Source organism: Mesoplodon densirostris, chromosome 9 (assembly GCF_025265405.1).
Source record: "Mesoplodon densirostris isolate mMesDen1 chromosome 9, mMesDen1 primary haplotype, whole genome shotgun sequence".
Lineage (NCBI taxonomy): Eukaryota > Metazoa > Chordata > Mammalia > Artiodactyla > Ziphiidae > Mesoplodon > Mesoplodon densirostris.
Window position 1 is genome coordinate 18,823,004 of NC_082669.1, and position 13,349 is coordinate 18,836,352.

A 13,349-nucleotide genomic window follows, 5' to 3' on the forward strand; every position below is an offset into this window, starting at 1 on the left:
AAGTCAGTGTTACTTATTGTTTTTCTAATTTTTTTTTAATTGAAAGACAACAGAGGTTATGGCAGGAGTTGACAGACTTTTCCTGTAAAGCTTTTTTTGGGGGGAATTTTACTATTTTCAGAGAGTAAATACTTTAGGCTCCGGGGGCCATGCTGTTTCTGTCACAACTATTCAGCTCTGCTGTTATAGCAGGAAAACAGACATAGACAACACATAAATGAACGGCTGTGGCTGTGACCCATGAAAACTTCATTTCTGGACATTTGAATTTGAATTTCATATAATTTTCATGTGTCAGGAAACATTCTTTTGATTTTTTCCCCCAATCATTAAAAAATGTAAAATCATTCTTAGCATAGGGGTCATGCAAAAAGAAATTTGACCTTCAGGCCATGGTCTGCTGACCCTGGTTTCTAGTATGAACTCTGTGGCCAGCCTACAGCCGGGGTGAATCCCAGCTCTACAGCTTCTGAACTGTGTGACATGGAAGAAGTTACCTGGGCCAGTTAATTTTCTTACTTTTTTTCTCTTGAGAGATCACACAGTATTTGTCTTTCTCTGTCTGACTCATTTCACTTAGCATTCACCTGCTTCATGGGGTCTCTTACTAGGATAAAGCTAGTAATAAAGCCCTTAAAAAAATTTTAAAGCCCTTAAAACAGTGCTTGGCACATAGTAAGTGCTACATCAGTATTTGTTTAACCAATAAGATTTTTATCCTGAAATCAGAAATAAATTTTAATAAAAAACAAAGTGGCCTCTAGTATAATAAAAATCACATTCGGGCACATTGCCGAGGCCTTAGTTATCCAGATGCAGATCTTGTATGTCGGATCACACCAAACCCAACAGAAGGAAATGAGTCTGTAGAAGTAGGAGAGCATCTTCTGAGCAGTTGGTATAGGGCAGGGGAGCCAGAGCTTCAAAGATTCACCCGATTTCTGACTCTTTGCTTTCCAGGACGCAGAGCAGGATTTTCATGGCCGGGGGTGGAGGCTATGATAGATAACGGACTCTGGGCACTGAGGAGTGATGGCAGGGAGACGGAAGAAAGGAAAAAGGGAAACAGAGAGGAGAGCGGTAGACAGTAGTAGGGGTGGCAGGACAGAGAAGCAAGATTGGGACATAAGAATTCATAAGAAGAGAAGTAGCTGGAGAGAGAAAGAAGAGGGAAAAGGTGGGTTTAAAATTTTTTTTTATTGACAGGAATAAAGACACAGACCTACTAGAGAATGGACTTGAGGATATGGGGAGGGGGAAGGGTAAGCTGTGACAAAGTGAAAGAGCGGCATGGACATATATACACTACCAAACGTAAGGTAGATAGCTAGTGGGAAGCAGCCGCATAGCACAGGGAGATCAGCTCGGTGCTTTGTGACCGCCTGGAGGGGTGGGATAGGGAGGGTGGGAGGGAGACGCAAAAGGGAGGGGATATGGGAACATATGTATATGTATAACTGATTAAATTTGTTATAAAGCAAAAAAATAATAATAATTAAAAAAATAAAAAATAAAAATAAAAACAAACAAACAAAAAAACAAACAAAAAATTTTTTTTATTGACGTATAGTTGATTTGCAACGTTTCAGGTGTACAGCAAAGTGATTCAATTATATGTATAACTTTTTCAGATTCTTTTCCATTATATATATGTATATATTTTTTACATCTTTATTGGAGTATAATTGCTTTACAATTGTGTGTTAGTTTCTGTGGTATAACAAAGTGAATCAGCTATACGTATACATATATCCCCACATCCCCTCCCTCTTGCGTCTCCCTCCCACCCTCCCTATCCCACCCCTCTAGGTGGTCGCAAAGCAAAAGGTGGGGTTTTGTGTGAGGTGTTAATACAAAGTGAATGGGTCAGGAGAGAAAGACTTAAATTGATGACAAGGGTAAAGCAGGTACAAGCTGGTGTTAAAAATGATTTAAAAAGACAGTTTAAGTGATACAAACATTATTTAACACTGCACGAAGTGGGCAGTCTCCATTCCCAAGGGTCCAGAGAGCTGCAAAATAGGGTGGAGGGTAGGAAGCTTTTATAGGATAAAGAGTAAGGAACAAGGAAGTAAGCATAGAGCCCAGATTTGGCTTGGCTTTTGGGGATTGGCTGACTGGGTATACTGTGTTTCTGGAAAAGCGGGGCATTTATAGGGACACGAGAGTTATCTAAGCTTTGGTTTGCTGATGTGGCACCCTGGGCAGAGGTGGCTCCATCTTGGGCCTAGGAAGTCATTTCAGCATCGGCGACACATTATCCCCAACCTTTTCTCTCTGAGGATAGAGCTGCTCAGCAGGCAAACGTTTATGATTGCTTCAGTTCGAAGTTCCAGATGGCTTTTGTGAAGTGAGAAATAACTTTTTGTTTTATTGTGTTAGCCTTCCTTATTTGAAGTAGGCACGTGCGAATTTTGGTTGGCATGGTTAAGTTCATATCCAAATTTTTAAAGTTTTTTGTATAGCAGTGAGTTCTTAGGCAGGAGGATCTGCTTTTTCTGGGTCCACGTGCCATCGCAGAATCTAGGTTGAGGTGAATATTGATTAGATAGGAAACAAAAGTTTGCATATCCCTTACCCTCAGAGGAAAAACTGCAGCAACGTCCTCTCTCACTGGCTAATAGTATGTAGCAGTATACTGTGTATACTGCTTTTTTGTGTGTGTATAGTATATAAGCAGTACACACATAAATAGTACACATATACGTACATTTCCTCAGTTCTTCTTGGGTCTCTGATTTTTAGCCATCTGAGATGGCTTTGAAATGCTGATTTTAATTTCCCGTTGCGAGTTTTGATGTATTCATGGGCACAGAGCTCACCGCTGCCCGGTCCTGGTTGCTGTGATGGTGGGGCTCCTGCTCTTCAGCATCTCTTCCAGTCACTCTGTGTGTGAACGTTAGAATCGGGAAAGGTGGCGTGTGGGTCTCCAGGAGACCAACTCGATGTCTTCTGCTTTTAAGACCATCTCTTGTCTCGCAGACTCATCTTATAGTTACACAGTTCGCAGAAGAATGGGCCTTCGGGGCCAAGTCCGTGAGCCTTCTGCTGGTCAGAAGGGACTCAGGAGGGTTGGCCGGCCGCACTTACAGAAGGCGTTCTGTTGGCCTTTACCCTCGGGAATGAAAGTTTCTGAGCAAATAGTACACTGGTTTTCTTTGAACTCGTTCTCAGATGAGCGCACCAGGACTGTTGGATTCATTCTCCCTCAGATCCATAGTCTCCTTGGTGTGACAGTGCGTGATTGCTTGCTCCCTGTGGAAAATCAATCTCCGTGGGCGTAGTTATTTTATATACATTGTGCCTAAAAATGTATTTAACATCTAATGCAATATACAGGTAAGAATTTACTCACTTCTAGAGACTTTATCAAGTTTTGAAGGAAAGAGCTACATCCTGAAAGAGTATTAAATTCAATGGTAAAGAGTATGAAACAGTATTAAAGAGTATTAAGCAGAATAAAGGCACTCTGTAGATTTTCAACATAGCTGTGACAACATGTTGTCCTTTTGTATGTTCCTGCTGGCTGGAGCCTTGATGTCTTTAGTGATTAGCCAATGCAGACCCTCACAGAATGAACTTGCTAACCTGGGGGAAACACTCCTTTGAAAAACTTTCAAGTAGTGTATTGATGAATGTACACCACCTCCCTGAGACAAACTGTATGACTTGCCCCTATTTAGCAGGCTGGTAGTTAATGTCTAGTCACTAAAGTGAACCTCAGCACTAACCGTTCTTCCTTCTAATATCCTGCTAGGAAATTTTATCCCTTATGAGCAAGGTGAGGAGACTAACTGTTAACTTGGTGTCCTTTTAGATTATACATCCAAAAACTGACGATCAAAGAAATCGATTGCAAGAAGCTTGCAAAGACATCCTGCTGTTTAAGAACCTGGATCCGGTAAGATAAAATCTCAATAGTAGCAACGTTGTTTTTTTTTTTCAGTGTCTGTGTGGAGAACGGTGCAGGATCTTGGATATTTCACCCTCTTTACAAGCTAACATCACCCAGGGCGACGTAAAGGCCCCACTGCAGATGTCTGCACAGGAAGTGGGTTGTGTTCTAGGAGCTGGGGAGGTCACTCCTGTCATAGCAAGGAGTGAGCGCCTGTTTGTCGGTGGAAGGCTTCTCATCCCTCAAGGTTACTTGCTGCAAACACAGCCCTGAGAAGTGGCCCAGGTGAAGAGAGGTTAAGACTTTGCATTCTTCGCCCACTCAACAGGAACACGTAGGGATGTGCAGGGCCCATGGGGGAATGCCTCTTTCACCAGTCAGTAATAGTCATTATTTTAATGTATGACTTTCATATTATACATATTTTTAAAGGAAAGTTTTACTTGGCTTTAAAGGTAGAGGGATTTTTTTTCTTTGTAAAGATTTTGAAATCTCTAGTCTTTGGTTTGGGGTGTATTTCTAGAGTGACCGTACTGTTCAGCCTTTGCCCTTCACCCTGACCTAAATGCTGTGCTTCCTTCATCATGGATTCTGCTTATTCACTGCTATATGGTCCTTTGGGAAAGAGACCCTGCTGCCATGTTCCCCATGTGAAACCTGAGTCAACTTTGGTAACTTAGCTCGATTCTTTTTTCGGTCAAACTCAACATCTTAATAGTTTTCGGATTGATGCCCTAGAGAAGAGCGCATTAATCAAGACCCACTCTTTTAAGATGAGGTCTTTTGAAAAAGGCCATTTTTATAAAGAGGAACGTACTGCTTTATACAGTGTCTTCTATGCTGGGTCATATTATACCCTGAAATTATTTTTAAAAGCTCTTTTGTTTCTAATACCATTTATGTTAATGTTATGTCCTCCAGGATCACAGATTATATTGTGTGACTTTGGAGATTTTATTTTAGGGCCACATAATACAAGTTTTGTCCACTTTGATCCACGTCCTCTAGAGTTATCACCAAGTCTGCAAAACTAGGAGCTCTAAAGAAAGGGTTGCTGGTGGTTCTCTCTCATAATGGAAGAATAAGAAATGGGATTAAGATAGAAAATTTAGGAATTTCGTTTATGAATGGAAAATCTTCCTGGTAGTATTAAATAGTAGAATAAGTGACTAAAAGGAACTTGCGAAATTTTGATGGGCTTCCAAGTAATCTCAGATTTCATTTGTCTAGAATGATAATGATTCTGTGAAATAAAGGACATGAAACTATGATCTCTAATGATCTCCCACCAGAATGAAACCAAATAATTATTAGTGGAAAGATACAACTTTATGTGTGTGTATAAGATGATAATTTTGCTATTGGAACTAAACTAAGTATTTAATTCTTTTGCTTCAGATACACACAGAAGACAGCTATGAAATTAATCCTTAGTTTTATCCTTAGGGGTAGGCTTCAGCCAAGAAGGTTCTCTATTTTCAGGCCAGAGCTTTGCGTGGGAGAATTTCAGGGTCACCAAAAACAGTGCTTCTCAAGCTTTAATATGCCTATATATCATCAGAGGATCTTGTTAAAAATGCAGATTCCGGTTGAGTAGATCGGTAGTGGAGCCTGAGAGTCTGCATTTCTCACAAGGTCCCAGGTGATAGCAACGCTGTCAGCCCACAACCATACTTTGAGTAGGAAGGACCAGAGCCCACTGTGAAAATGTTCGAGGTCAGTATTTTGGTACTACCATATGTTATTTTGTTTGCATGCTTCCCTATTCAATTCAACCAGTATTTTAATGCTTCAGCAGTGACCGAACAGTGATCTTGTGGAGTCAAACACTAAGTGATGAACAGGCATGAGTGAAATCACTGCCAGTTATAATTTCCTGGCATGCTGCCTATTCTATTCCATCCTCTAAATTAAATTGATTTTTCTTGCCGTTTCAACTTTAACTCTTTTAAAGCATTGTGAAAATTTTGGTTGCATTTAAAATAATTTTAAAAAACTTTCTGGTATATTCTGGCAGGGAGCATCTTTAATTAAAATGGTTATTTTTATAAACATAGGCATTTTTTAAGCCTTTTTTTTTAGATTTCGCTGCTCTGATGAAGGTCTTCAATATATATATTTTAAAGGTCACAGTTCATAGGGACAAAAAAGAAAAAGCCCGTTGATGAAATTACCAAGTTCATAAGTTATCATTATTGAATGTTTTATAGGGAGGAAGTAAATATATTTACATAACTGTTTCCAAAAGATCTTTTTTTGAATCTGAGCTCATACCATCTTGATTTATTTCCCTACTATCTTAAATCCTTCTATGAATGATACAGAATATAAATAAGTAACAATTAACTCTTCTCAGCAAATAACCACCTGGAATAAGAAATTTATCCCCAAACATAACAGATTGAAGATTTTAAGTTAAGTTCATATTTTAAGCAGCTTTCTAGTTTTTTATCATACACATTTTTTGCCATAACCCAAATGCATTTAAATTGAATTATATATTCCACTTATATAATCTGCCTATCATATAGCAGCTCCTTTCAGGTCAATTCCTTGACCAACCACTGTGTTCCAGGGCCTGTATGAAGGCATAGGATGCCACAAAAATACTTAGACATGGTTCTTGTGCTCTTGGAACTTATCATTTAGTGAGGGATTCAAATACACATACAAAGCAACTTGGTAAAGCATGATAAATGCTGTAATACGGTCAGGGTGCTATGAGAGGATGAGGGTCTCTCAGCCCCACGTGAGGATCCAGGAAGCTGGAGAGGCCACCTGAGACGAGCCTCAGAAAATGAGTCGGAAATCGCCAGTTGAACGAAAAGCACAGAGCGCGTTAACGCTGGAGTCTAAAGTGGAAGACATCCAGTGGTGGGGCTCAGATGTGCGCGCCATGTCAGGGAGGAGCACCGTAGCAGTGGACACACACTATAGGCAGTAGCATTTTAAGCAGACAAAGTAACTGGTGTGTCTGAGGTCACTATGGTGGCAGGGTAGGGCATGGAGTTAAAGGCGAGAGACGGATAGGTCAGGAACAAAGGAAAGGAGCTCAGTGAGGAGACCGCACCGCCCTCCGTGCCAGGAAGTGGATCCAGGAAAGAGCCATGCTGCGGTCCAGGGAGAAGAAACGCGCCCAACTAAGGAGGAGGGGGGAAGGGATGGTTTCATAAAATACTCAGGACGAGCAGAAGTTGGTACCTGCTGACTGAATGAATGGAGACCTGACAGGAATAGTCTCGGGTGACCCCCAGTGTCTGGCAGCGGAGGTGGTGCCTTTTCCTGAAATGGAAAAACTTGGAAGGAGGCAGGGGAAGCCGTAATTACTAACCAGCAAGAAGAACAGTCTTGGCTTTGCATCCACTGTCCCACTTGACTTTCCTAACGGCGTTGTTTAGCTTGAAAATCTAGCACCTCCTAGACCTCAGAACAGTTTTCCTTGGAGTTCTGTATATTCATACATTGAGCACAGCATTTATAATTATTAACCTCTTTGAAGATATTCTTTTCATGAATATTTTAATGCTCGACTCAGTAGGCCATTTTTCTTCTGAAATATTTCTAATTTTAGGCAAACTGAAATAATCTTCTTATGCTATATGATAGGCCCTTTCATTAATGGAGAGTAAATTGTTATTTTTTAAGGGAGTCAAAGCCCTTTTACTGAGCTCAGTCTCTAATTTACATTCTGTAGGCGAATAACATGTGGATTTCCTACAGTAGCTGTCAGTCACGGAGATAAGCCTCTGCATATTAAATATTTCCTATGTTCTTTTCACTCTGTGCATAATTATGGGGAAATTACATTTTGATTGACTAGAACAGACACCTGTCACATCGAGAAGTTCTAAAAGAAATAGATGTTCTGTATTTTATCAGGGATTACTTTTTCATTTATCCATGTACAAAGTCTTAAGCTTGATAATGTTTTAAAATGCAGCTAATTCCAGGATAAGAAAAAAAAATTACTATAGCGCTATATTTCATCTTTTTCTCCACTTGACATTCAGGGCTAGAGCTAGCTAATCAATAAAGCTGATAGTCCCCCTTCATCTGCTCTAAACGAGTTGAAATATAAATAATAAGCAAATAAAATATTAGTAAACCATGTAATCAAACTTCCTAATTTTGATAGGTGACCGTATGTTGCCTGGGTTGATCAACTCCCAATTAGCACCACATCGAGAAGGCACTGTCTTAATTCCCCCCATTGGCTTCATCTTCAGCCCTGGCTGCTGTTTCACACATAGGTGCTAGAGCTCACACGGGGACCCAGGGTGGGGATGAAAGCCACATCCTGCAAACCCATCACCATCTTTCTTAAAGTTTTTCTTACCCACATAAAGATGTAATGTTATATTCTCTGTTTAAATGGAGAGTTTGGTTTTTTAATTAATTAAAAAATTTAAATCAGTATGCTAGAATTTACAAAAATTCAAAAGGAACAAAAGAGTAGTCAGTGAAAGGAGATCTCCCTTCCATCCCTGTCTCCCAGCAATCCAGTTTCTCAGGAGCCAAGTTCTTTTAGCACTATCATGCATATTTTTCTAGGGTTACCCTATGTATATACAAGTATATTCTTTTTAAAATTTTGGTGGCAGCAAACTCTACACGTAGAGTTCTTGCCCAGTTCTTTTTTTTTTTTTCTAACAGTTTATCTGTATCTATAGAGTTTTCATATTCTTTCTTAAAATTATTTTTATCAGTATTTATTTTTATAAAAGTTTAAATTGGTAGCATTTATGTATTATAAAGCTAAACCATGAAAACACATTGCATTTTGCTGTTGTCTAATGTATTAACATTGTATATACAAGAAGAGGCACCCCACATAATATTGAAAAAGAAGAACAAAGTTGAAGGACTCACACTTGCCAATGTCAAAACTTTTACCTCAAAGCTGCAGTAATCAAAACAGTGTGTTACTGGCATAGGGATAGACACACAGAACAATGGAATAGCGTTGAGAGTCGAGAAACAAACCCATACATCTATGGCCGTTTGATTTCAACAAAAATGCCAAGATCATTCACTGGGGAAAGAATAGTCTTTTCAATAAATGGTGCTGGGACAGCTGGGTATCCACACACAAAAGGACAAGGTTGGACTCCTATTTCACACCAAGTACAAGAATTAACTCAAGGGCTTCCCTGGTGGCGCAGTGGTTGAGAGTCCACCTGCCGATGCAGGGGACACGGGTTCGTGCCCAGGTCCGGGAAGATCCCACATGCCGCGGAGCAGCTGGGCCCGTGAGCCATGGCCGCTGAGCCTGTGCGTCCGGAGCCTGTGCTCCACAACGGGAGAGGCCACAACACTGAGAGGCCCGCGTATCGCAAAAAAAAAAAAAAAGAATTAACTCAAAATGGATCAGAGACCTAAATGTAAGCTGTAAAACTATAAAACTCTTAGAAGAGCTTTATAGAAGGGCCTCGTATTCAGAATATAGAAAGAACACTTAGAACTCAACCACAAAAGGGACAGGCAACCCAACTTTAAAATGTGCAGAGTTCTTAAATAATAGACATTTCTCTAGAGAAGATATACAGATAACCAATAAGCACATGAAAAGATTCTCAGCATGGTTAGTCACCAGGGAAATACAAGTCAGAACCACAGTGAAATACTACTTCACCCCCACTAGGATGGGTATCGTTTTTTTAAAAAGGAAAATAACAGGTGTTGGCAAGGATGTGGAGAAATCGGAACCTGGTACGTCGCTGGTGGTGAAGTAAAATGGTCCAGGCACTGTGGAAAACAGCTTGGCCGTTTCTCAAAACGTTAAACATAGAATTACCATATGACTCAGCAATTTCACTCCCAGGTATAGATCTAAAAGAATTGAAACAGGTGTGCCAATAAATACCTGTATATGAATGTTCATAGTCGCACTATTCACAATAGCCAAAAGGCGGAAAGAACCCAAGTGTCCATCGACAGGTGAATGGGTAAGTAAATTGTGGTGTGTGTTCATATATATATATAGTGGAATATTATTCATCTGTAAAAAGGAATGAAGTATGATATATGGTATAACATTAGATGAACCTTGAAAACATTATAATGAATGAAGTAAGCCAGACATCAAAGATCACATATTGTGTGATTCTATTATATGAAATATCCAGAATAGATAAATCCATAGAGACAGAAAACTTATTGGTGGCTGCCAGGGCCTAGTGGGAGGGGAGAATGGGGGATGACTGCTTAATGGGTGCACGGTTTCCTTTTGCGGAAATGTTTTGAAAGTAGGTACAGGTGGTGGTTGCACAACTTTGTGGCCACTCGTCCACTTTAAAATGGTTAATTTTATGTGACATGAAATTTTACTTCCTAAAAAATGTATATATAATCCATCCGAACATGTTGATTTACTTTAGTTTTAAGATTTAATGGTTAGAACACACTTTAAGGATGAGTTTGGGATTCACATATACACACTACTATATATAAAATAGATAATCAACAAGGACCTACTATATAGCACAGGGAACTATATTCAATATCTTGTAATTACCGATAAGGGGAAAAAAATCTGAAATGTATGTGTAGAACTGTATCACTTTGCTGTACACCTGAAACTAACACAACATTGTAAATCAACTATACTTCAATTCTAAAAAATGGTTTAAAAAAATCAACTGTTTACAGAATCGATCAATGAAGCACCTCCTCAAAAATCCCTGGCTTGGGCTTCCCTGGTGGCGCAGTGGTTGAGAGTCCACCTGCCGATGCAGGGGACACGGGTTCGTGCCCTGGTCCAGGAAGATCCCACATGCGGCGGAGCGGCTGGGCCCGTGAGCCATGGCCGCTGAGCCTGTGCGTCCGGAGCCTGTGCTCTGCAACGGGAGAGGCCACAACAGTGAGAGGCCCGCGTACCGCAAAAAAAAAAAAAAAAAAAAAAAAAAAAAATCCCTGGCTTCCAGAAAACAGTTTGAAAACCACTGAGCCCTTTTGACAGCATGTGGGGGGTGGGGAGCCTGTCTTGACAGGAACAGGGAGCCCATCTCTTTGCCCTGTCACTGCTAGACAGCTGTCCTTCTTAGGCAGGTCTTTACATTGTTCCAAAATCTCCAGAAACTTCCACCCAGCAGTCCCAGTCCTGGCCTCTGGAATCACCGACATCATCATTGTGGCTGCAGATAGCATGTGTTCGCTGAAGTTCCTCCTACAGCAGGGTTTCACATTTCCTGGTTGCCCTTCTTTGAGTGTTCTCGTGCTTGTCAGCAACTCCAATAAAAGATAGGGGTACTAAAATCCATACTTTTTTTATAGCTGCATAGCTTTCCAGTGCATGGATGTATCAAACTTATTTATCCAGAGCCCTGTAGATAAACTTGGGTTTTCAGTTCTTTGCTATTACAATGCACATTTTGCAGTGAAGAATGCCCAGGCACATGTCATTTCACAAATGTGTTATGGAATAACTTCCTAGACAAGGAATAGTGAGGTGACGGGTAGCGCGTTTGAAATGATTCCGACTGTTGACAGCGCGCCCTCTGAGACCCATTCCCATCAGCCATCTGCTGGAGGAACCTTCCTTCCCACACCATCTCCACCAGTGTGTTAGTCTAACACTTTTATCTTTCTGAATCTGGCAGGTGAAAAAGGGTATCTCCTTTCAATTTTGATTTGCATTCCTCTTTATTTTGGAAGAAGTTGAACATCTTTTTGTGTTTTTAAGAGCTCCTTCCCCCTTTTCTGGAAGCTTTGCAGGTCAGGTCTGTATCTTTGATGTTCTAAAACCACACTGTCGTGTGGGTGTGGAGGTTCTGGTCCTTGATTGTGCCAGGCCCTTGAGTGAGCCCTTTCAGTATGAAAACTAACATCCTGTGGTTCTGGAAAATTCATCCCATATTTCTTTGATTATTTTCTCCCCTCTGTTATCTCTAATATCACTTTGTCTGGAACCTCTGTCTTTTCATCTGTCGACTTTCTTTGAAGTTTTTATTTTAATTTACCTTCTTAGTTCTTTTACAAGAAAATTCTGTAATGGGGGGTACATGTTACACATTTGTCAAAACTCACCAAGTGTACAGCACCGCACCAAGGGTGAACCCAGATGTCAGCTGCGGACTTTGTGTGATAATGATGGCAGTGTAGGTTCATCACTTGTAATAAATGTACCTTCTGGTGGGGATGCTGACAGTAGGGGAGAGGCTGGGTGGAGGCAGGGGATTTATGAGAGCTCTTTATGCTTTTTGCTCCATTTTGCTGTGAACCTAAAACTGCTCTCAAAAATAAAATATTTAAAAGGAAGAAAAAATTTTGGTAATCATATTTTCAGTTTTCAACTTACCCATTTTTCTCTGGCTCTTTTTCTAAATATCCTGTTTTTCATCTCATGGATATAACATTGTCTTGAACATCTCTGGGTATACAAAGTAGAACTTTCTGAAAGCTCATCACTGTTCTTGAATTTTCTAGCTCATTTGGTGTTATACTGCTGTTTATCTTAGTCTTGTAGGCTACCAGAGGGGCCACGGAAAGCTGATGTGGAGCCCTGAATAAGTATGGCAGGGCTGTCCACCAGTGTCCTGCTGGTTGAGTGACGGGGCCAGCTGTTAACATGGGGGAACCCCTCATCCCAGCAAGTGAAGGTCCTTGTTCCAGGGCACCAATCTTCACAGTAGCTGTTCTAGTTCTCTCCTATATTTAGTTTCTCCCAAGAACCTGACTCTGATCTTTTGTCTGGGAAGAATTGGGGTTAATAATTGGTTGCCAGGTGTTCAGTGTTCAGGGTTGAGGCATTTGGAAGGAAGGTATCAACTGATCGTGGAGGATTTTGAATCAGTCTACCTGTTTCAGCTGTGTCTCAGTCCTGTTCTGACCGGACCGGGTGTTTCCATCTGGAACCTCTGGAGCTCTGATAGGTGGTCAGTCCCTCCACACTGCAGGCCCACCTGCCCTTCTCTGGGCTGCATGCTCTCTCTGCCCCCATTTAACTTCCCTTTGCTCTAGAAATCTCTCCTCCAGTTTCCCCTTCCCATTCTCATGGTTGTGGAGTTGTACCTTGATAGTCTCTATGAAATGTTAATGGCGTCTCAAAAAGAAGAGAATCACAGGTGGTCTGTTCGTGCTCTGATCCAGAATATTTTGTTTCTTCAACCTGTGTTTTCCACTTGCATCTTTTTCCCCCTCTAATCTGTCTTCAGCTCCTTAATTTGTTTATAATAGTAATTGATTTTGGCCTGGGAGTGACTTGAAGCCTTCTTATGACTTCTGACTTTTCTGTTACTGTGCCCCATACTGTTTCTCCATATCCATTTGTTTTTAACTATTCAAAGGTTTTTGAATTGTTCCTGTATTTGTTCTGAGGAAAGATTTCTTTTGCCTCCTAGTTGATTCTCACTAGCCAAGGTTTATCCTTAAGCGTTGACAAGCACACTTCAGCAGAATAAAAATTTTTTAATAGCTGTTGACTGATAGGTTTGATGTTTCTGGCTTCAGTTTTAAT

At 40.6% G+C, this 13,349-nt stretch overlaps 1 protein-coding gene across 2 annotated transcripts in view; it reads left to right on the forward strand.

Moving 5' to 3' along the window:
- Positions 1-13,349, forward strand: part of PRKAR2B (protein kinase cAMP-dependent type II regulatory subunit beta) — a 113,978-nt gene that overhangs the window by 74,925 nt on the left and 25,704 nt on the right. For both annotated transcript variants that reach the window (XM_060107762.1, XM_060107763.1), the window contains exon 4: positions 3,818-3,901. In XM_060107762.1, coding sequence (XP_059963745.1) covers positions 3,818-3,901 — 84 coding nt within the window. The remainder of the gene's footprint in view (positions 1-3,817; positions 3,902-13,349) is intronic.